General features: G+C 48.2%; 1 protein-coding gene across 10 annotated transcripts in view; it reads right to left on the reverse strand.

Annotated features, from left to right (window-relative positions):
• LOC121932053 (SH3 and multiple ankyrin repeat domains protein 3-like) overlaps positions 1–24,272 on the reverse strand; it is a 324,411-nt gene that overhangs the window by 233,912 nt on the left and 66,227 nt on the right. For all 10 annotated transcript variants that reach the window (XR_006104255.1, XM_042470338.1, XM_042470336.1 and 7 more), the window contains one exon: positions 4,110–4,324. Coding sequence is in view for 9 of the 10 variants with exons in the window: in XM_042470338.1 (XP_042326272.1) it covers positions 4,110–4,324 (215 nt within the window). In the remaining variant the exon portion in view is untranslated. The remainder of the gene's footprint in view (positions 1–4,109; positions 4,325–24,272) is intronic.

Raw genomic sequence — 24,272 nt, forward strand, 5'->3', positions numbered from 1 at the left:
ATAGACTTTCATCTCTGAAGTCCCTCTTGGAGAACAAGTTGGATCGCAGCAGGCATCCTTGCCCCCAAAGACAAAGATGACTTGCTCTGCCTTCCTTCTCTCCTACTGTACAATCTCAGAAGTGCAACCAAAGAAGAAGACTGGTAACTATCTAAATATCTGGCAGTCCTCGTATTTCGCCATTCAGCCCTAACTCTCAAGACTTCCAGACTGAGAGTGGATACGACAGACATCTTTAAATATCTGTAAGATGGAAGATAGGGCAAGTGTGGAGCTCCAGAGACTAGGGCATGAACCGATGGATTCAAATTGCAAGCAAAGAGATTAAATCTCAACTTTGGGAAGGAGTTCTGGATGGTAAGAGTTGTCCGACAGTGGAACAGAATCCCTTGCAGGGTGGAGGAGATCTTTAAGCAGAGGCTGGAAGGCCATCTCTCAGGAGTGCTTTACTGGGGTCTTCCTGCAGGGCAGCCCTTGAGGGACCCCTTCTAATTCAAAGATTTTATGAACTATGGGTTTTATATGACTCTGACAATGGGACCCTTCCAGCAATAGGAAGACACCCTTTCCTGTTACAAGTAGCTCAGCCTCACACTTGACCGTAATGGAATATGGTTTGGGCGTCCCATTTTAACTTGCACCCAGATTATGGCCTTGTAGCACAACCTGGTTTTGGTCCTCTGGGCTGCCTTTCTCTCTCCCTCAAAGGATGCCCTGGGGAATGGTGTGTATGTGTATTGGGACCCTTTGCTTTTGTAATAACCGTGACGCCAGCCTATAAATCTCTTATGATATTAGAGGTTCTCCCACAAATAATTCTGGTCATTTCACTGTAGAGGATTGGTGTGTTTGCAAAACACAAAGAGAGTGGAAAATTAGCCAGCCATGACTGGGGGCATCTCTTGCATGTTCTGGGCATGGCAGTTCCCTAGATTTACTCATCCATAACAATCACTACTTAAGCTGCTGCCACATTGCAGAATTAATGCAGTTTGACAGTGCTGTAACTATCACGTTTCCATCCTATGGAATCCTGGCATTTGTAGCTCGTTCTGGGACCTGAGCTCTATGACAAAGAAGGCAAAATCTCTCTCAAAACCATGAGTTCTGGAATTCCAAAGCACCAACCCTTAGATTCTACCTAAATCTCAGGAGGAGGACAGAACTAGATAGGCATAAACAAATTTTGTAAAAGAAGACAAGCCCGCCTGTCTTTGAGTGTCTTTGAGCTGAGGAATGCTGGTGTAAGAAATGTGGCAGACCGGCCCATGGGCTCTCCAAGCCAGCATCATGTCTCCCTTGGTGTTCAGTTGGAGGGAGGAAACTTGTTTTCTGCTGTTACAGAGACTAAGACACAGAGCAATGGGTTCAAGAGACAGGAAAGGAGAATCCACTGTTTTGGTGGGTTTTGGGGGCTCTGTGGCCATGTTCTGGAAGAGTCTATTCCTGATGTTTCACCCACAGCTGTGGTTGGCATCTTCAGAGAAACATCAGGAATACACTCTTCCAAACATGGCCACAGAGCCCCCCAAACCCACAAAAAACAATGGATGCTGGCCAGGAAAGCCTTCAGGTTGACAAAGCTGACTCTCCTTCTTTGGAGATCTTGAAAGAGAGGTTGGATGCCCATCTCTCTTTGATTTCTTCCATGGCACAGATCAGAAAGCCTGGCTATGATGCCATGCATCCTTTTCACCTTGCTGAGTCTGTGGATGGTTGCCAGCAACAGGTCCTTTGGTAGCCACTTTTGACAAGGAGGCAGAATGTCTCATAACAAGGGGGATGCTATAAGGTTTTAATTGCCAGAACTACTTTTGAAGGACACTGGAATGGCCCCAACTTAGTGCTATACACAAAGTTCGTTGGACTGCAGCTCTCAGGCAGCTTAATATACAGGAGTCACGTTCCAACACACCCGAGGGAACCAGGCTGCAGAAGCCGGGCTGAATTATTATTATTATTATTATTATTATTATTATTATTATTATTATTTTCTTATATCCCACTTTTCTCCCAATTTGTTCACTCAAGGCAGCGAACAAATATAAGCATGCATACTGTATCCCTGCTCCCTTTTCTTTTTAATAGCGTTGCAGAAGCCCATGCAAATATTTCTAGATGAAGATGCACTGGGCTAATCGGAGGAATAGAGCTTCCTTTTCAGGCATCCTGAGACATGGATCCCAATCCCTCTCTTAGCTCCAACTGGAGAGGAGCCACTGAGTCCGTGGGGCTTACTATTCTGCCGACTCACTGCTCAACAGCGGATGCAATTGGCCTACTCTAGCTGGAGACAAAACCACAGGATCCTGATCTCGTGTCCCTCTTTTGCACCCGATGGACCAAATATTTCTGATTCTTTCTCCTCTGATAGGATTACATGCCCTGAAGTGCAGCCCAGCCGTGGGGGAAGATGCCAAGCACACAGGCACCGCATGCCGATTCCTCCCCCTTTGGACCTGTTTGAGGAACAGCCCATCTGTCAGGGACACGCTGCAGGCAGACGGTGGCTTTCAGGCTCCAAAAGGCCTCCTGCAGCCTCCCTTCAACCGCAAGGGCTGCTTTGGTGCCTGCACTGTTTCGATGGGGACACATTAGTGGGTCATGGTCATTAAAGTGGTCCTTTTCCCAGTGCCTTTGGAGTGTGAACTCGCAACAAAAGAGGGGCCACTCTGTACCAAGGCTCTTCACATTGGCTGAGGGATTAAAAAGAGCCAGTTTATATGAACTCCTTGAAGCTACTAGTTTGGGAAAGTGACCTTTTGGACTATAGCTCCCCAAAGATCCTGAGATCTGCAGTCCAAAATGGGAACGTTTCTGACCCATGCTAACATTGCTTAGGAACCTGCTGGAAATACAACACAGAGATGGGTCACTTTGCACTGGGAAGGCACCATCCCATTCCCATTTCAAGAAGCTCACTTGACACAAAGAATTCATCCAGATTATCCAGACAGCTTTGGGGGGCCTATAAATATGTGTCTGAGGTCCCAGACCCCCCTCACCTCACTTCAAACATGGATCCTCTTTCACCCAAGTGGAGATCAGCCTCAGCTGCCTTCCCAAAACCAAACAACTTGTGTAGGACCTCGAAGGTCCACTTCCAAGGCTTTGTAGGACAACAACAACCATGAAGTCACACCTTTCTTTCCTCAAGGTGCCTTGCTTTGACTCCTGAGGGGTCTGACTTTGATCAGAAATGCCTCCAAAGCCCAAAGTAACCAGTGGAAACAGGCCTCACCTCAGAAGGGTAACAAGGCACTTTGGAGCAATATACATGGAGTATCTCTGGGGGACCCTAAAGGCTAGACTGAAAGGGCTGGGGGCCACTTTTCCTTTCCCCTCCATTGGGGCACCTGAGGACCCTCTCAGCCCTGACTGACCCCAATGTCTTTTTATGAGGACTAGGCGTAATGACCGTTTATTGATGCAGCATCATCAGCGCACAGTGTCACCAAAAGCCAACTAAAGGCTTAAAAGGTGCCCTGCAAGTTGAGGGTCCAGAACGCTGCTGCTGACTTTCGAGGGACCTTCCTTCCCTCAGACAGCATGGCAGCAGGGAGAGGGGTGTCTCTGGGCCACCTTGAAGAGGACATAGCTGCCCAACCTTCTGCTTTCAGAGGCCCACCAAAAGGAAAGATGAAGTGGATGCCACTTGGGAGGAGGGCAGATCCTGGGAGCTGACTGGGGGCAAGACGCCTGGGTCCCCTCCCAAACCCTGTATCAGTCCCTCTGAAGGCCAGTGGGAGCCCCCTGCCCTGAAGCCCAGCTGCAGGGGAAGGCAGAGGCCAGCTGGTTGGGGGATTCTGGATGTTGTTGTTGCTCCCTCCCAAGTTTGGCATTCTGATGGTCAAGAGGGCTTGGGGGGGGGAGGAGGGGGGGGGGGTGCTGCTGTGGCCTCCAGAGGCCCAACGGAGCCCCTCCTGTGCCCCCCCTCCTCAGGAGGGCCAGGCCTTGAGACCTCCCCGCGGCTCCTTCCAGGGTCAGGCCTTTGGGGGGGTACCTTATTCTGGCAAACTTTTGGTTTTTGAGGGAGGGGTGTAAAGAAGGTTCTGCTTGGCTGCTGACGTGTCCCCTCTCCCTCCCCCCTCCTTCTCTGGGCGGCTGACCTTTGACGGCTTCTCCGCGGTTGAGCTGGATCTCGCCTTCGCCGAGGGGCGCGTGGCTCTTGACGGCGATGAACCTCCGCCCGGGAACCGCGCTGTACAACTTCCGCTTCGGGCCCCTGGGCAGCGAAGACACCGAAGGAGCCGCCGACGACGAGGCTGGAGCAGGGGGAGGAGGAGGGCCGCGCTCCGGACCGGGACCCTGGGCCCCGCTGGGGCTGAAAACGAAGACATAGGTCACCGTCGGAGCCCAGGAAGAGGAGGAGGAGGAGGAGGAGGAGGCGGGGGGTGCCGGGAAGAGAGCCATGGCCCGGGCGCAGCAGCGGGGAGGAGGAGGAGGAAGGGGCTCAGCGCGTCCCGGGCAGCCGGCGGCCCAGGAGCAGCAGGCAGAAGAGCCGGAGGAGGAGAGGGACCCCGCCAGCCCCCAGCAGCCTCAGGGGCCCCCCGCCGCCGCTGCTGATGCCGATGCCCCGCGAGGGAAGCCCCGCCGCCTCGGCCTCGGCCTCCGGCAGCCCCTCCTCGGCTGGCCCTGGCGGCGGAGGCCCCGGCAGCCCCGGCCCCGGCAGCCTCGGCAGCAGCAGCAGCCCCGCCATGGCTCCCCTGGCTCCCGGTCCTCCGCTCGGGCTCAGCTCAGGCGCCGCTCGGCTTCTGCCCCCGCAAAGGTCGCCTGCTCCTCCGCCTCCTCCTCCTCCTCGGGGAGTCTGGACGGGAGGCGGCGGCAGCAGCAGCGGCCCCGGCTCCTTCCCTGGCGGCTCCGCCTGGCTCCCGTGGCCGCCGTGGCCCCATGACGCAGCGCCCGGGAAGGAGGGAGGCCCGCACCGAACACGCCTCCGACGCCGCCCGGGAGGGCTCCCGGCTCAGGCCGGCACCGGCGCCGGCGCCTCCTCCCAGGAACCCAGAGCCAGCTCCTCCTCTTGTTTCCTCCGTGCCTCCTTCCTTCCCCGCCTCCCTCCCGGCTCTCCTTCGCCCCTCGCTCCAGCCGCTCGCTCTCCCGCCCCGGGAGAGCCGGGGAGAGGGCGGCTGAGGCACGCGGGACCCACCCACCGACCTTCCTCTCTCCCTTCCCTTCTTTTTCCCCTTCCTTCCTTCCTTTCCTTTGCCCCCCCCCCCCGCCCTCCGAGGGGAGATCCAGGGCACCTGCGGCGGGGTCTCGGAGGCGAGAGAGAGGGAGAGAGCAGCCCTGCTCCTCCTCCTAGGCCCCTTCCTCTCCTCCTCGGGGCTGAGGCTCTCTCTCCTCCGCAAGAGACCCCCGATCAAGGCTGCCTCCCCCTCCTCCCTCTCTTTCTCACACAGAGACACACAATGACACACCTCTTCACAGCTCAGAACACAACAGGACAGGACACGCCACAAGGACTAGCATGTGCAAAGTGGGCCCGGAGCCACTTCCAGGACACGATTCCTACTCAATCCCGAGATTATAACCACATTCGTCCAGAAGCATCTGAGGAAGCAGGACTGTCGCCTAGCAAAGCTCCTGCTGCCAGCATCTTTCACTTGTTCTCAAAGGGCCTCCAAGGCAAGCAGAGCTCGCAACTCGTGGCTTTCGGTGGGAGCCTGGATCTATCGGAACGCGCGGGAGCTGTCCTTGGTGCTGAACGGGGAGCAGCGTCTTCAGCACCTGGACAGCTCCGCAGATGCCTCCTGAAGAGCTGGCGGTGTTGTGTGTGTGTTCATCTCAACTAGAGAAAGGCTACGTTCAAACAAGGGTTTGTTTCCCCTAACCACAGTTAAGGCCAGCCACAGTTGAAGTTCAGACAACACGCTAAACTAGGACTGATCTGTACCTGAAGAGACCCTGCAGCGCCTTTGAGACCGACTGACAGAAAGAAGTTGGCAGCATAAGCTTTCAGAGACTTCAGTCTACTTCCTCAGATGGATTTGGTGGATTGGGCAGAAAGAGAAGCCCCTGGTTTTGCAGCCATGCCAGAATGAGAGAGGAGAAAGTATATGAAATACAGAAAGCCGGATCCATGGAATCTTTATCCACGGATTCAACCACCCATGGCTTGAAAATATTTCAAAAAGATATACATCCCAAAAAGCTACCCTTGAGGGACACTCTTTGACTCTGCCATTGTACTTAATGGGACCTGAACATCCACAGATGCTGGTTTCCATGGAGTCTTGGAACCAAACCCCAGCGGACAGCAAGAATCCACTGCAGAGCCTCTGTATCTGGAGTGTTTCTGGGGGTCCCAAGGATGCCCAAAAATGTAGACCATCAAGGCCTGTAATATTCAATGGCAACAATGTGAACGCACACACTTCAGGACATGGACTTTGCCACCACTGAATAATACAGAGTGCGGCAATCTGTGGGTGGTCAGATTAGCAGATCTGGAGGGAGGTTGCGCATGAGCCTTCCTGTGATTCAGCATTGTGCTTGGCTCATGGTGCAGCTGAAGCATAAGGCCTTAATACAGTACTGGTTGATGGTTACAACTCCTAGTGTTAATCCCAAGTAGAGTAGAGCCATTGAATCCTGGGATTTACTTACATGTTGACTCATCACTCAGCACTCGGTTCCAGGATTCCTTGTCTAGTAGTGAGTCACCAAAGGTATCGCGGCCAATATGTCAGGAAGAGAGAGAGAACAGCCCACAAAACCTCCTCTTTTCGCCAAACTGCGCTCTCTCTTTCTCTCTCTTCATGCAAGCACTTAGGAGCAACTTGGCGACTGTTATGCATCTTCAAATCATTTCCAGCTTATTATGACAAAGTTAGCATAGGGCTTTCTTGGAAAGATTTATTATCCAGAGGACTTTTGCCACTACTGCCTTCCTCTGAGGCTGCTTCCATACTGCAGAATTAATGCAGTTTCACAACATTTTAAGAGTCGTGGCTCCATCCCTGTCAAGTCTAGCAGGATACCAAAGTTCAGAAACTCAGGCTCAGTAGTAAAAACTCAGAAACCTTCGTTAAGAAACCTACGGATCCAGTCTGGTGACTCTCATTGTCAGCAAAGGTTACAGCCACATAATTAAACTGCATAGAACTCAAAGTACAGGCGGGCTTTAATTCTTATTTGTTAATATTAGTGAACACAATTCCCCTGCTTTTTCTCACAACCCTCTTTTCATTTGAGAAAGACTCTTTCCTGGCTTATCTCAGCACCTGGACTGAGTTCCCAGTTCTAAAACATTCTTTAAAAAATACTATCATCACTACATAGCCCATTACTACATTCTGGCAGGACAAAAGCATATGCCACTCCTGTCAATCCTATGAAATCCTGGGGTTTGTAGTCTGTTGTGGCACCAGAGCTCTCTGACAAAAAAGGTGAAATACCTCACAAAACTACAAGTCCCAGAATTCCATATCACTGAGCCATGGCAGTTAAAGTGGTCTCAAACTGGATCATTTCTGCAGTGTAGATGAAGCTTGAGAGATGACTTGCCCATGGCTGAGAGGGGATTTGAGCCTTGGCCTCCCTAGGTCCTAGTAGTACAACACACAAGTCACTATACCACACTTGCTCTCAACATGACAACTACTGGAAACATTTCAGGGAGAGGGACAGTCCCTTGCCCTTCCATAATGGCCATCAGCCAGATCCTCAGGCACAACTGAGACTGCGGTGGCTCCCAAGTTCCATTTTATCATGGGGGCACTGAAAAGCCATGTGAGTAGAAGACAAAGGCATATTTCCCCCAAAGTAGATATGGATTACCAGTGATGCACGGGGGAAGATGGCACTGGCTGCCGCTCCCAGCCTTCAGCCACTTCCACAGAAGAACATATGGGCTGCAAGCTTCCCTGTGTGCTATGCTATGCCTGGCAGAGTCCACAGCACCAGCAAAGGTGGCAGAATCACACAATCCTAGAGTTGGAAGAGACCCCAAGAAGGGCCATCTGCTCCAACCCGCTTCTGCTGTGCAGCAAGACACCATGAAAGCCTTCCCTGGGACAGATGGCCATCTAGCAGAGGGTCCTGGAACCAAACCCTGGGGAATACCATGGGCCCTCTGTATATCCCAATGCTCAACTGAAGTTTTAAATTATTTCAATCCTAGAAACTGGCAGAATATTTCATTTAAGGGGACAGAACTCTTATTTATGGGGCCTCATCTCCCCTGCCCAAATTGCTGAATCCCTGCAATAGACCCACTCCCACAGCAGGAAAGGAAATCTAGTTCCCGACTCTGGTGGGCCACCCTAAAAGGTACAAAGGTTGAAATCTGCAGGTTATCACTAGTCCCCAATAGCCTTAGTCTGGCAGCTGCTAGCTCTGAAGTGAAGCAGTTGGGAGCTTGAAACCTATTTTGCCAACTCTGGCTTCCGTTTTGGCCTTCCTGGTTCAGCCTGAGGCAGAGTCTTCCAAGGAGAACCACTGCTCCTTGGTCTGCCCAGCGGTGGGCCTTGGACTAAGGAACCAACTTGGCCTAAACATAAATAAGGGCTGTTTCATCACCCAGGAACCAAACTCCTTCCACCTGGCTAGAATCCACTTCTGTTACTCCACTGGAAGTGCCACATGCGCTCTTTGGGAAGTAGTGATGGCAGGGGACCTTTCTTCCTCTTGGTCCATATCAAAATTGGCTTAGTATTTATGAACTTTTGGGCACAGGTATTTCAAAAAGGGACATCTGTTTTCCTAGTCTGCGTTGCATTTGTTGTTGTTAAGTGCGGTCAAGTCAACTTTGTCTTATGGTGACCCTATGAATTAGAGACCTCCAAGTCCCCCTTTCATCTGCAGTCCTGCTCAGGTCTTGCAGGCTCAGGGCAGCAGCCTTGCTGCCTTCCAGGACTGCCACCCACTGCTTTCCAGCTGCCCTCTCCTTACCAAGCATTATTGTCTTTTCTAGTGAGTCAGGCCTGTGCTGTGTACCCTCCAACATTTCACAGATGGAAACAAGGATGCGTGGGTCCGAGCAACATCAGAGTGTAGTCAAGGTGGCAAACAGTCCTAAGAACCAGAAGCTAGGAGAGCTGGCAGCAATGTGCTTTGGCCTGAGCTTGGGACATCTTTAGGGAGGTGCAAACCTCGCCGAGTGACAGCTTGGGGGTGACACTTAGTGCGCTGTTGGGAAGCAGCTGCCTTCCGGTGTGGGGTGTACTGCCTCTCCATAGGAAGACCTGGGCTCCCAGAAGCTGAAGGAGTTGTGGCACTCCCTTCCAAGCCAAATCAGGATGGCTTCATCTCTCCTGAGTTTTCAATGGGCATGTTCAATGGCATTGTTCCACCCGGCCTTTGGTTTCTAAAAATGCTGCTCCAGAGACTAGGACCCAATGGAGAAATGGATGCAAGCTCCAGGAAAAGAGATTACACCTCAACATTAGGAGGAACTTCCTGACAGAGTGGAACGCACTCCCTCAATGTCTCCTTTTTTGGAGGTCTTTAAGCAGAGGCTGGATGGCCATCTGTCAGATGCTTTGATTTGGATATCCTGCATGGCAGAATGGGGCTGGACTGGATCAGGGCCCTTCTTGGGCTCTCTTTCATCTCTATGATTCCATGGCTTTTACAATTGTGTGTGTGTGTGTGTGTGTGTGTGTTTTACTACACTTGGGGGGGCTAGGGGGCAGACAAATAATTAACAATATTACTAATGATTTAATAAGTGAACCAATAAATAAATAAATAGGACCAAGACTTAAAATGGTTTTGAATACCCGGAACCTTATGTAGGTGAGAATCCTGTTGGTGTCTTACACATGTGTAGGCTTCCTTACAGATGGGGTTGGACAATTTTGGTGGAGACTGATCAGTTCAAATTTGTAGGAGCAGAGGTGTGCAAGTGGTGCAATTGCACATTGAGCATGTAGGTGTGCACTGCACACCCACATGGATGCATATGCCCACTGGGCATTGTGCACTGCATAGATAGATGTCCTCTGTGCATCTGGCGGCACATTCAGTTGTGCCGAGTTGCAATTCGCTAACAAGGCAGCACAACCTACATAATGCTAAAAGCTGCTCTCTGTCTCCTCAATGTCAGATCTTGGCCACTGGCTGCAAGAGGCTGTTTTGCACTCTCTTTCTCTCCTTCTGCAAGAGCATCAACATTAATTATGCTGCAGAAGCGCATGTAGTTCCACTCTGACTTAATGCCTTCCTATCACTCCCATGAACAACTCACGCTTGTCCTTCAGCAGTAAGCAAAGGCTTACCCATCCCCACACGCATACACAATATGTCCAACCACTTTCCAAAAAACATGGATGGGGGAGGCAGTCTTAACGTGAAACAAGGACCCTTTCACTCACACACCCACACTGCCCATCTCATTTGGAAAAGGACAGTGCTTTTTGCTGTTCCTATGGCAGGTAGGAATTGGAAACATAGCAGTGAGCTGTCATTAGGTAATGTTTTAAAGGAACACCTCCTTGTAAGTGGATGCTAGAAGGTTTAGCACTGAGCTGCCTGACTTAGGAGGGCTGATGTTCCCTTTGCTTCTGATCCAGCGGGCTTTTGGTGAAAGGAGCAGAATTGAGAGGGTAATCTCTCAGTCCACATCTACCTGAGGTTTGAGGTCTGGAGTTGGGGCCCTCCATATCTGCCAACTCTCTCTGTTTGGCAGGGCCAGCCCTGGTTAATCTGCTGTCCTTCCACTTTTTCAGCTCTTTTAAAAGGTTTCAGTTTCTTTTACTTTGATTCCAGCAAATTAAGTTCAAAGTGCAAAAGGAATTTGCTCTCAACTCAGAAAGGTGGAGAAGGCAGATCCTTGCCCTTCCCAGTCGGCTCAGGTAAAAGCAAACTGCTATGGCTCCTTCTAGCTTCTCTGATCTTCCTCTTTAATAGCCTTTGCCATCCTGTCTATGCTCTGATGTTGTTTGGCCACATGTGTCTCAGTTTTCATCTGTGAAATGGGAGATCTGATGTCCTCTGTGTCCCTTCAGTTGGACAATACAGGGGCCGAGATCTTACGTGATGCTTTCACAGTGCAAACCTAAACTCACGTATAAGGGATCTTGTAGCACTTTTGAAACTAACTGTGTGAAAGACGTTGTAGCATATGCTTTCATGGACTTGGACTACTTCCTCAGATGCACAGAGTGCACTGGGCATCAGTTTTCACAGAGCTGATCTATTTCCTCTGGTCCTTCCTGGGAACTAGTTCACTCTATGCATCTGAGGAAGTAATGCCCATTTCACCCCATGGATCTGAGGAAGTAGACCTAAGACTACAAAAGCTTGTGCCCAATTCACTCTGTGCATCTGAGGCAAAACATATGGCTAGTTCACTCCATGCATCCAAGGAAGCAGACCTAAGTCTGTGAAAGCTTATGCCACCAGGCTTTCACTCCATGCATCTGAGGAAGTAGACCAAGTTTATGAAAGGTCATGCTACAACATCTTTCGCTGAGTCTCAAGGGTGCTGTAAGACCCCTTTGCATGCTGATAGTCCAACATGGCAATGCCTCTGAACGCTATGTAGAGGGGTGGGTGCACTATCTCACCCTTTTGCTGAACACCAGCATTGTACAATGACTGTGTACTTGTGAACCTGCTTCTTATACAGCTGTGCAATGGGAAATAATGTTTCTGCAATCCCAGGACATCAAGAGGGAAATAAAAGGCACTAAAGAGGCGTTAAAGACCATCCAGGTAGGTGCAAGGCTAAAATCCTGTGGATGAATCCCAAGCACTGTATTTATACTGCCAAGTGTCATGCACACTGATGACACTATATAAATAAATAGAGGAGGAGAGGAGAGCCATTCAATCCATTTTGAATGGTGAAGCAATATGTACATATGTCCAATAGATTCAGTGGGTCTCCTGAAGTCAGGTCCACAATAGGGCTGAAGCCCATGAGAAACGACGACACTTGTGGAACTCTGCTTGCACAACCATGAACTGAATGCATTTGTGGCACAATAGCCAAAAAGGTCCAACGATGTACGGAAGGGACCTTCCAAGAGGATTTTGGCCAATGCCTTTTTAGACAGTAAGCCTGAGGGCAGGGAACCATCTAAATAAAAATAATAGTTGTAAGCCTCTCTGAGAGCCTTTAGGGCTGAAAGGGGGGTATAAATACCATAAAATAAATACTGACGGGCACCTTCTCCGCTGTGGCACCCCAGTTGTGAAACCCCCTCTTTTTAGAGAGCACCAACACTGGAGTCATTACAGAATCAAGTCAAAACATTGGTGGCGGTGCTTTTGGGTTTTGTCTTTTTAAAATGTATTCAAACCTTTGGTACCTAACTGTTTTCATCCTATATCCAGAGGAGAGTGACCAAAATGGTGAAGGGTCTGGAAACCATGAAGCCCTCTGAGGAGCAACTTAGGGAGCTGGGGATGTTTAGCCTGGAGAAGAGAAGGTTAAGAAGTGATATGATAGCCCTGTTTAAATCCTTGAAGGGAGGTCATAGTGAGGAGGGAGCAAGCTTGTTTTCTGCTGCTCCAGAGAACAGGACCTGGAACAATGGATTCAAACTATGGGAAATGAGATTCCAGCTCAACATTAGAAGGAACTTCCTGACAGTAAGGGCTGTTTGACAATGGAAGACACTTCTTTGGAAAGTGATGGAGTCTCCTTTGGAGGTCTTTAAACAGGGGCTGGATGGGCATCTGTCAGGGATGCTTTGATTGGAGTTCCTGCATGGCAGAATGGGGTGGACTGGATGGCCCTTCTTGGGGTCTCTTCCAAGTCTAGGATTCTGTGATTCCATGATCTGCACATATGAATTATTGTAAATTGTCTCAAACTGTCTGAGCTTCTTTTGAACATCAACTGTGCCGCATTAGCAAGAGCATTATGCCCTGATCAAGGGAAGGAGTAGTGCCACACTATTCTGCTTTGGTCAGACACCATCTAGAATCCTGTCTAGTTGTGGATCAGAAATGATACTGACAAGGTGGAATGGGTCCAGAAAAGGCTACTCAGGATGCTCAAAGGGCTGGAAACCAAGTCTTAGGAGGAATGGCTGAGGGAGGTTGATATGTTTCGCTTGGCAAAGAGAAGACTAAGAGATGACATGATAGCTATCTTTAAATACCACGTGGACAATGGAATCAGCTTGTTTTCTGCTGCTCCAGAGTCTAGAACACTAACCCATGGTTTCAAACCAAAAGAAAATAAATTCAACCTAAAAATCAGGAAAAACTTTTCAATGCTTTTACTGTAAGAACCGCTCAAGAGTGCAACAGACTGCCTTGGAGTTTACTTCTTTGGAGGTCTTTAAACAGGGGTTGGATGGGCACTTCTTGGTGGTAGATTTCCTGTACCAACAAGGGATTCGACTAGATGGCCCTTGAACAATGTTTTTCAAAGTGTTACGGCTTCTATAATTTAAAATCTCTAACTATTCCTGTGTGCAGAATGGTCGGAGTAGCTATCTTCCCTCTCAAAACGATGCAGGATCATTTTCTTCTTTCAGCACGCTCCAGAGTCTAGGAAACAGATCAACGGATTCAAATTGTGGCCAACGAGTTTTCATCCAACACTTGCAAAGAACATCCTGACACAACTAATGCTATTCAAGAGTGGAAAGGCCTGCCTTGGAGGGGGGTCAGGTTGGTGGACTCCCGTTCTTTGGAGCTCTTTAAACCCAGGTTGGATCCTGGCCATCTCCTGGGAGCGCTTGCTCTAGATGCGCAATCCCACCTGGCAGAAGAGCATTGCGCCAGATGGCCTTTGAGGTCCCTTCCAACTCAAAGATTCTATGATGATTCTAAGCTTTAATTCCTCAAATTTAATTTTAATTACATTCTTTAATTCATTGAATTGTTTCTCTGTTCACATGTCAGTTTTCTCAGCTGTTTTCCTTAGCAGAATGACCCCAAAGTCCATGTTACAAATAAGCACGGCGAGGACAGTTGGGTTACAGGGACACACATGCTTTGGACTGGTCAGTTTGAGTTTATTTTGTAGACCGTGCTGTGAGTGTGAGGTGCAATGCTGGATATAAACACTCAAAGAAAGAAAGAAAGAAAGAAAGAGATGGAGGGACCACCAAGACGTTCACCGTTTCTGCTGGCAAGAGAGCCGCTCTGCTCTGAAAGGCAGCAGATGGCTCCACTAAGCCAAGCAGCCAGGAAACCCTAACCCTAACCCTTCCCTGCCTCCTCCTCCTCCTCCATTAGGCACCTCCTGCCCAGGAGCAAGAGCAATATAGCCGAGAAGGAAGGCTGGCAAAACCCCTGGCCCAAAAGTGGGGCAGTGCAGGGAGGATTAAGCCAGAGATGGGGAGGATTAAGCCAATGCAGTTGCTCTGGTGCAACTGAGCAACAACTGCATTGCTTGGAGTGGGGCTGGACTCTTGCCCTACTTTGAGCCATTTGCTTTCATCCTCAGCCAGGAATGCATTGCAAATGAGCACAGTTACAACAGGAGATGTGAAGTCTCTCTCTCTCTCACACACACACACACACAGACACAGACACACACACACACACACACACACACACACCTGTCATGAGCCTCTCTTTTGGGCATAAGAAGCGTGTGATGCACTTTCGGTTCAAAGCCAATAATGGCAAAGGGGAACAGTTACTATGTTTGGGGCAGTACATAGTTAAAGCTCTTGGCGTGGAGAATCATGAGCCTGTGTGAGTCTTTTACTGGGCCTCTGGGAGACCAGGGTTGGAATCCCAACAATGGAAATCCACTGGTTTGACAGTCACACTCTCTCAGCCTCAGGGGAAGGCAATGGCAAACCTTCTCTGAAGCAATCTGGCTAAGGAAAACCTAGGAGAGGCAGTGCAGTATTTTGAATGTTAGACCACGGGAAGTCATAGTGCCACTCTATGCAATTTTAGGTTGCATCAATAAAAGTATAGTGTCTAGATCAAGAGAAGTAATAGTGCCACTGTATTCTGCTTTGGTCAGGCCCCACCTGGAATAATATTGTGTCCAGTTCTGGGCGCCACAATTCAAAAAGGACATTGAGAAACTGGAGCGTGTCCAAAGGAGGGCGACAAAAATGGTGAAAGGTCTGGAAACCATGTCCTATGAGGAACGACTTAGGGAGCTGGGGATGTTTAGCCTGGAGAAAAGAAGGTTAAGAGGTGATATGATAGCCCTGTTTAAATATTTGAAAGGATGTCATATTGAGGAGGGAGCAAGATTGTTTTCTGCTGCTCCAGAGAACAGGACCCGGAGCAATGGATGCAAGCTGCAGGAAAAGAGATTCCACCTGAACATTAGGAGGAACTTCCTGACAGTAAGGGCTGTTCGTGAGTGGAATGCACTCCTTCCTCGGAGGGTGATAGAGTCTCCTTCCTTGGAGGTCTTTAAACAGAGGCTGGATGGCCATCTGTCAGGGATGCTTTGATTTGGATTTCCTGCATGGCAGAATGGGGTTGGACTGGATCAGGGCCCTAGTGGTCTCTTCCAACTCTATGATTCTATGATTCTATTCTACTTTGGTCAGGGCTCACCTGGAATAATACTGCATCCAATTCGGGGCAATACAATTCAGGAAGGTACCTGGAACCAGTGCCATATTTCAGTCCATTGGTTGCAACTGTTCCTTCCTTCCTTCCTTCCTTCCTTCCTTCCTTCCTTCCTTCCTTCTCTCCAAGAAGCCTTATGCAGGATATTTGAAGGATTGTATCCCCCTTTATCAACCCATCAGAGCTCCAAGATCTTCTGAACAGACCCTTCTCTCTGTCTCACCATCTTTTCAGATTTGTTTTGTGGGAGCAGAGGAGAAGGCCTTCTCAGTGGCTGCTCCCAGACTTTGGGACTCCCTTCCCAGTGAGGCCAGGATGGCTTCTTCTTTGCCCTTCTTCTATTGGCAGCTGAAAACATTTTTGTGGCACCAGGCTTTTACAGATGTGATGGGACTCTAATGCTGTGCTTTTTAATGGTTTGTGTGGTCTTTTAGGAAAACCAGCATAGTGTAGTGTTTTGAGTGTTGGGCTACAATTATGGAGACGAGGGTTTGAATGCCCATTCTGATTTTTATTAAGAACCCTGGTTTTATTAAGGTGTCCATTTCTATCCTGCCTGGTTTCAGAATGAGCTCTAGAAATACAACAAGGCTACATCCAGGCAGTGCTCAACTCATCAGATCATGAGAGGGCAAGTCACAATTCATTGTTTTTCCACACTCAGTGACATCTATATCTATCTTTCAAGGTTTTTCCAAGGTCTGAGGCTCTCGCTGTGTGCCAGGCATGCAACAAAAGAGGGCAACCATTTCACGCAGGGAGGTGTAAATCTACCGAGCGCAATTTGTCATTTGCCAGCGCTGTGAGATTGATTTGCAAATAATGTCAACCGCGAGCAGCAGAAGACGCCAATTAGCCGTGAGCCCTCTGGCTTGGGACACATTTCCAATACGGCCTTCAGCACCCGATCAGTTCAGCAGCTGGAAAACAGGTCCGCTCTCCAGGGACCACAGCAACAAAAAATTCAGAACAAGACAAAAACCAATTCCCTGTTCCCATACACAAATTTGTTCCAAAAGAAGGGACAGAATTAGCCTGGTGTGAAGTGAGACTAATAATATGTTCCAGAGATGTCCCATCAGTAACTATCGGGATAACTCTGGAACTTACTTGCTTATTTATTTATGGCATTTGGTGCTTATCATCTCTTCTCCCACCGGGTCCCAGGAGGCAATGAACCACAGATAGAAACGCTTAAAGTATTACATACACTACTGGAAACCACTACAAAACTCCTCTTTAAAAATAAAACCAGACAATTACAAACAGCAGAGCAGATACCCTTCTCTCTGTCCCCAAGCAGCACTTAATATTGTGGTTGTCATTATGTGCCATCAAGGTGGCTTGGACTACGAACGAGAGACCTCCAAGACCTCCTGTTATCAATAGCCCTGCCGAGGTCTTGCAAACTCAGAGTAAAGCTGTGGCTTTCTTGATAGAGTTTATCCATCAGTCATATGGTCTCAGTCTTTTCCTCCTGTCCACTCCTTTCACTGAATGTTCCTAAATCCAAATGTTATGAGAGAGTGAGAGAACAATTGCTCTCTGTGTGTGTTTTTAACCCCAAATCCAGCATGGTGCAGTGCTTTGAGCATTGGACTACAACTCTGGAGACCAGGGTTTGAGTCCCTGGTCAGCCATGGAAACCCACTGGGTGACCTTGGCTGAGTCACACACTCTCAGCCCCAGAAAATCCCGTGATAGGCTTGCCTTAGGGTCACCATAAGTCAGAAATAATTTAAAGGCACAAAACAACAACAACAACAACATCAACACACAAACTGCCTGGCCATGGTGAATGGTTGCTTTGCAAGAACGTCACTCTTGCGTTTGGCACCAGATAATGTGGATACCAACTGTTTGCAAAACAAGTTCAGCCACAGCCAGAGGGAATCCCCCCGACTGTTTAGGGAAGTTTGTATTCAGGTCGCAAGGCGCCCAGAGCCTTGCTTGGCTTAACAACCTGCTCCTTCATGTGCTGGCTGCGTGGCTGAATCCATCACTCCCCAAAGAGGTCCTTGGACACATGCTTTCACTAGACAGCAATTTCAGCTGAGGCCGTTGGCTCCAGGCTTCAGTTTTGCTCTGCTGAGATCTATGATGCTACATTTGCTGCTGTTAAGACCTGCCTTCGGAGCACATGCAGAGATATTTCATATTTACTTCTAGCATCACTGATTTTAAAAAGGCTCGACTGGAGTCATGCTGCCCCGAGGGCCTCCATTAAAAACTAACCTGCACCAAAGGCCTCGCCAAGGCAGATTTCGCAGCCAGCTGTAAAACATTTCTGACCTTATGCAAAAGAATAAACAGGCACAAGCTTCACGTCAGAAATGACGATATCTAAAAACCAGGAGGAGGAAAACTTCAGCCTCTCCAAAGAACTCCAAAGACAGACTGCAATGTGAAACAGCAGAATGTGGAATTCATACGCAAGTTCAACTCTATCTCCAGGGACCAGAATAGAAAGAAAGGCTTTTTATCACAACACAGCCAAGTTCCAATGTCACGCTTCTGTGTTGTAAATCTACGCTCCTGGAGTTACATGGTGGTTGCATAATTCCAGCCCTTGTGCTGAATGCTGACAGTGCGCCACCTATTGTGTCTCTGCCTATGGTCCTCTTGGGCAAGGGGGAATAATGCGCAGGGGCAGTTTCTGTAACTGTAGGGAATCAAATGGGACACTGGAGGCGCATACACATTTCCACACACCACCAGGAGGGCACTACAATGGCAGAGCTGGGATTTTGGTGAGTCCCTGGTCTGCATGGGCCAAATGCAGCATCCTCCCCGTCTTCATGGCAGGGAGTCACAAGGCATGGCCCAAACCCCAGTTCTAGTGCAAACAGTCCAAATGATTTCCAGCCTCTTCAGCACCAGAACCAGGGTATATCCCTCTCAAAATGAAGTATACTAACTCCGCTTCAGCTCCAGAAGATCCAGAGGACTCCATTCGACATTGGCTGATTTAAACATTCCCGCTGTGCTCCCCAGTGTTGTTGGTAGTAAACCATTCCCGATGTCATTTGGACAGGATGCCCATTCTGAGCTCAGAAGTAAGTAAGTCATTTCATTGGTGGCTGCACCTGGAAGAACAGTGGGATTCGCCTGCAAACAGCCACCCAGCATCAGAACGGAGGGCCAAGGTAACGGTGGGAGGTCAGGGCAGATAGTCCCGGCAAATGCAGACAGGACCCCATTTAATCACACAATGAATATGAGTCAACATGGAGGGAAATCCAATGGCTCTCAGGACTAACAATAGATATAAATGTTATAAATAAAATATTTTTTTAAAAAAGAAGAGACCCCCAAAAAGGGCCCTGATCCAGTCCAACCCCCTTCTTCTGCCATGCAGGAACTCACAATCAAAGCATCCTCATTGACAGATGGTCATCCAGCCTCTGTTTAAAGACCTCCAAAGAAGGAGAGTCCACCACTTTCCAAAGGAGCATCTTCCACTGTCAAATAGCCCTTACTGCCAGGAAGTTCTTCCTAATGTTGAGCTGGAATCTCTTTTCCTGGAGCTTGCATCCATTGCTCCATTGTGTCCTATTCTCTGGAGCAGCAGAAAACAAGCTTGCTTCCTCCTCAAATGACTCCACTTCAAATACTTAAACAGAGCTATCATACCATCTCTTAACCGTCTTCTTTCTAGACTGAACATATCCAGCTCTCTTAGTCTCTCCTCATAAAGCATGGGCGTTTATCACACTGAGGTTATTGGAGCTAAGATCCGGGGTGAGTGCGGGTCGGACGATGCGAAGTGACATTATAACGTGACTGTTTTATCACACCTGGTTGCTGTTCCATGGCCCTTCCGAACCGAGGGGGAATCGAATCCAAGGAAGTCGCGTAATGTGGATCAGGCAAAGCGGAGTGAGTGCACATTGTATTTCCACACCAGTGCATACCATGGGGATTCAACGATTCGAATTGGGACCCTTGCATATGCTCAGTGGGGCTCTGGACGCATCCTGAACCTTTGCACTTCCGGGGTGAAGAAGGGAGCCTGGCTCCACTTTCACGATAATGACAGCTGCTTCCCTTTTCTTCCTCCCTTCTCTTTTCCCATCCCTGGCAGCCAAATTCAAACGGGGTCCTCTGTGTCAGAGCCCCCATCCATTTCATTCACATCAACATCTATCCTCCTGTCATTCACCTCATCTATTCCATCTACATCTCTCCTTCCCTTTCTAGCAGTTGCCTTCTCTTAGGTTGCATCCACACTGGGGAGATAATCCAGTTTAACTCCACTTTAACTGTCCTGGCACAGTGCTATGGAATTCTGGGAACTGTAGTGTCCTGAGACATTGAGCATTCTCTGCCAGAGAGCTCTGGTGCCTCAGCAAACTAATACATTATTATTATTATTATTATTATTATTATTATTATTATTATTATTTTAAAATAATAACTTATTATTATTATTATTACTATGGGAGTTGGAGTTTGTTGTGGGGTCCTTGGCTCGAGGCTATGGAATTCTGGGAGTGCCATCTCTGCCTCCAGCCTCCTTTTTCTTTCCCTTCACATCTGCCATCTGGATCTACCCTCCATCCCTAGCCTCACGTGAAGGATAGGGAATGCCACCTATCTCTGAATGCTCTCTGCTTCATCCAGATGTATCACCCACCGGCAAAATTACTGTTGTTGTTGTTGTTATTATTATTATTATTTTGCAGTGAAAGTTTATTATTAATAATAATAATAATAATAAATTTCTTTCACTGCAAAATAACCAGTGTAGGAACTGCAGTTCTCCTTGGAAGTGAACCCTGCCTCCCCCTTGGCCCCACTTTGGAGGACCTCCTGCCCCCCCCCCCAGAAGCCCTTTCAGAGGTTACTAACCCCCCTCCCCCCCTTTTCCCCCCCTTCTCCCTTTCTCCTCGCCAGCATGGCTCCTCTCCACATTAAAACGTGAAGGCATTCATTCAGGAGGGAGCACCAGAAGCAAATGGGGCAAAATTGCAGCACGGCATCATGGGAAATTTGCAACCGGGGGTTTTGCGGTGGTGTTATAGAGCACAAGCAAATTGGAATTTCACACCAGACCAATCCGCAGTGAGTTCGAACCGAGCCTCAATGTGAATCCTGTCAATCCACTTATTTAGCAACTCACCAAAATGAGGAGCCAGTAAGGATTCAGTTTGGAAGCCCTGCAGAAGCACCACACAAACAGCTCCCATTGAAAGGAATCAGGTGTGAAAATACACAGCGTTATAACGTCAATTCGCATGGTTCGACCCGCACTCACCCCTGATCTTAGCTCCAATAACCTCAGTGTGATAAAGGCCATGGTTTCCAGACCCTTCACCATTTTGGTGGCCCTCCTTTGGACACTTGGCTCCAGTTTCTCAACGTCCTCTTTGATCTTACTCAGAGATTCCCAATTTGTGGTTCATATTATTTTTAAAAATCAGAACTACATCTCTGTGTATCTTTGTGAGTTTCGTTGCTCACACATGTCAGAACTACGAATAAAGATAAAAGAGCCGATGATGCAGATGTATTCAAAACATGTTGAAGACACGCAGAGCTTTAACTTGGTTCATCCCAGGTCTGTCTGCGTCAGTTATTCACACAGGCAACAATGTGAATCTTCCAGGGAAACTAAAACAACAGCAACAACAACAACATGAGATCGATTATCCCGGGTTTTGCAGGGGCTTTGGTAGCTGCTCCCCGCACTTATTGGATGCATTTGGAATTCATGTGAACAACAAAGATTCAACCCATGTTCTACTGGGAGTATTTGCACCGTCTGAATAGCCCCCAAGTAGTCTCCCTTTCATCCGCAGCCTTAAATAATAAATAAAATAAAATTTTTATTTATACCCCGCCCTTCCAAAAGATCAGGGCGGCTAACAAAATGCACCAAAGTGCAACAACATACAGATTAAAAGCACAACAATCCTAAAAACAGGCCTTGCTCAGGTCTTGCAAACTGAGGGCAGCAGCCATTGCGGCTTCCTTGCTTGACTCTATCCAGCTGCATCTTCCTCCTTATTCGTTTCCAAAAGCATTTCAAATGTGACTATTTTGGTGTTTGGGGAGGATGGCTGGGATGATGAGGCTGATGCTCTGAATCACTTTTAAGAGCAGCTGAATCAGCTCCATTTGTTGTTTTCTTACTGTGCTTTTTTTTAAAAAAAAACCTTGTTTCAACTCCTGTTTAATAGTATTTTACTGCGTGTTTCATCCCATTCACCTTGAGTCTTGCAAAAGAGGCATACAGATAGACGAATTAAGCAAATGAATGTTGAAAGGTCCTGCGAGACTTTAGAGATCCAGAGTTCAAGTGACAGCAATTATAGCCTTTGAACGCTGGGGAATCTAGATACTGGTTCCGCCAGCGACTGGTTGCCCAGGGTTTGTGGCCGCCTGGGTCCCAGCCTTGCCCAGCGATGGGCATGGTGCGTAACACTCACCCCTGGCACCTGGCACACTCCTCCACCTGCAAAGAATGGCTTTTATTCCCTCTCTGTTCCTGCCAGACTCTAAATTTTTGTCTTTAATGTTCACAGTCTGTTTGGAAACTTCCTGCCTCAGATCTCTTCCCTGCTTAGCAATGGAGAGCAACATGGCCCCCTCTCTCTTTCTCTCTCTCGGCTAATTAGCGCCAATTAGTGCCAAGTGCCACACTCCACCGGGGAACCAAAAGCTCCATCGTTCCCCATCTCCTTTGCTGCTTTTGCTCCCTTTTGAGAGCAATAAAGCTCATGCCCTCCAGCTCCTTAGTGTCAAAGAGTCAGGTCACGCAGCACGCACCGCATGCAATGGGCGGAGGAGAGCAATATTCAGGCGGCAAAAAGAAAGCCCCAAATAACCTGAGTGTTGCACCCCAGCACCCTCTGAAATGTTTCAAAAGGGGGGGGGGGAGAGCCCAGCTGCGTCCGTACAGGAACTTACTTACAAATGCATAAGACATCAGCAGGATTCTATGTCTGCCGGGAAGGCTGGGAACTACAGTTCCAAAAGCATAACATTTGCAAGCTCTGGTCAAGACTCTACATTATCCAACTACATACAATAGGTGTGTACTGAACCCACAATTCTGACCTCCCAGCTCCGAACAGCAGATTTGAATGGAAAACCTAACTGCCTATTAAAAGGTCTGCCATTTGCATCCATACATGCCAAGCTCTCTGTTCCATCCATTTCTTGCTGCAGTTATTGGCTCTAGATAGTTTTGAAAATGGTATTCTCTCTTGTAGTTTAAAACTAATAGAAACAGGGGCGTGTGTGTGTCGGGGGGGGGGGGGAGATGTAATGTGCTAACTGATCGTCTGCAGACTGCAACAAAGGCACTGACTGATGTGCTGACTTTACCAATGGTTTATTTTAGCATGACTTCCTTGGATGCCCCCATAGAGTTTATTTATGCTGCACCATAGATTCCATTTCATTTATAACCTCTCTCTCTCTCTCTCTCTCTCTCTCTCTCTCTCTCAGTATGGAAGTCAAGGTGGCCTACACCAAATGAAAACAAAGTCTACCTGACACCTTTGTAGCACGTTGGGGCCTGTGCCATGGACTTTAGGTCCTTGTTAGCGTCATGGCCAAGCATTAACAGCCGTGCGGAAGAATTAAATTGTATTTATGACCTTGTTGGATGAGTTTTGCATTCGCTTTGCAGTTTGAAGCTGGGAGAAGATATGAAGGCCGAGAACGGACTGGAGGAGTGATGTTTTGCACTGTTGCTCACCCGCTTGCACGTTCGGGGGAGATGGTTCACACTTGTGCACTTTGGTTTTCTTCAAATGTCTTGTGCCAGAGTTAGTGAGTTCTTGGCCTCTCCAAGGTTTCTTCGGAGCCAGGTCCTGACAGACATTACTGCTTTTAGCATAAGATTTATTGGTGGTCCATGATGCAGTAGATGGTACAGTCGGCCCTCCATATTCCATGTTCTGCATCCATGGATTCAACCACCCACAGCTTGAAAACAGTTTTTAAAAAGACCCAAAAGCAAATCTTCATTTTGCCATTTTGCATAAGGGATGCCATTTTACTATGCAAAGGAAACTTGTAGCATCTTGGGACTAATTGAAAAAAAGCTGTTGTAGCATAAGCTTTCATAGACTTGATCTACTTCCTCAGATGCACAGTTATGTCTCTGCCTACCACCATTTTATTACCCATTGTATATAATGCAACTTGAGCACCCATGTATTTGGTGTCATGTTGTATGCCTTCAAATATTCTGACTTATGGCGACCCTAAGACGACACTATCATGGGGTTTCTTTCCTTGGCCCAGATTTGTCAAAGAGGGCTTCCCTTTGCCTTCCTCTGAGGCTGAGAGAGTGTGGCACGCTAAGGTCAAGGGGTTTCCATGGCCAAATGGGAATTCAAACTTTGGTCTCCAAAGTCTAGTCCAATGGTTCATATGTTAGGTAAGCCTTAAAAAAACCCTTTCATCAAAAGCAGTGATTCCCAAACTTTGGTCCTCCAATGTTTGGACTTCAGCTCCCAGAATTCCTGACTGTTGGCCAAGTTCATTGGAGCTTCTGGGAGTTGAACTCCCAAACATCTGGAGGACTAAAGTTTTGGACTTACTGAACTAAAGGCTATTTGATGTTATTCAGTTGTGCAGAATGTTCAGTAAACACTAAAGACCTTTTCTTCTACAGCTTAATTTGATGATTATTCGGTTGTACAGAATTCCACACGCAGGGATTTGAACTGTGTTTCTGACAGGCAACCATTATACAACGCTGCCTCAGTGACGACCCTCTCCTGGAGTTTTCCTTGCAAGACATACACTGGTACCCCGGGATACGAATGATCGGGTTACGATTTTTCGGGATACGAAATTCG

This window comes from Sceloporus undulatus, chromosome 5, assembly GCF_019175285.1.
Source record: "Sceloporus undulatus isolate JIND9_A2432 ecotype Alabama chromosome 5, SceUnd_v1.1, whole genome shotgun sequence".
NCBI classification, from domain to species: Eukaryota; Metazoa; Chordata; class Lepidosauria; order Squamata; family Phrynosomatidae; genus Sceloporus; species Sceloporus undulatus.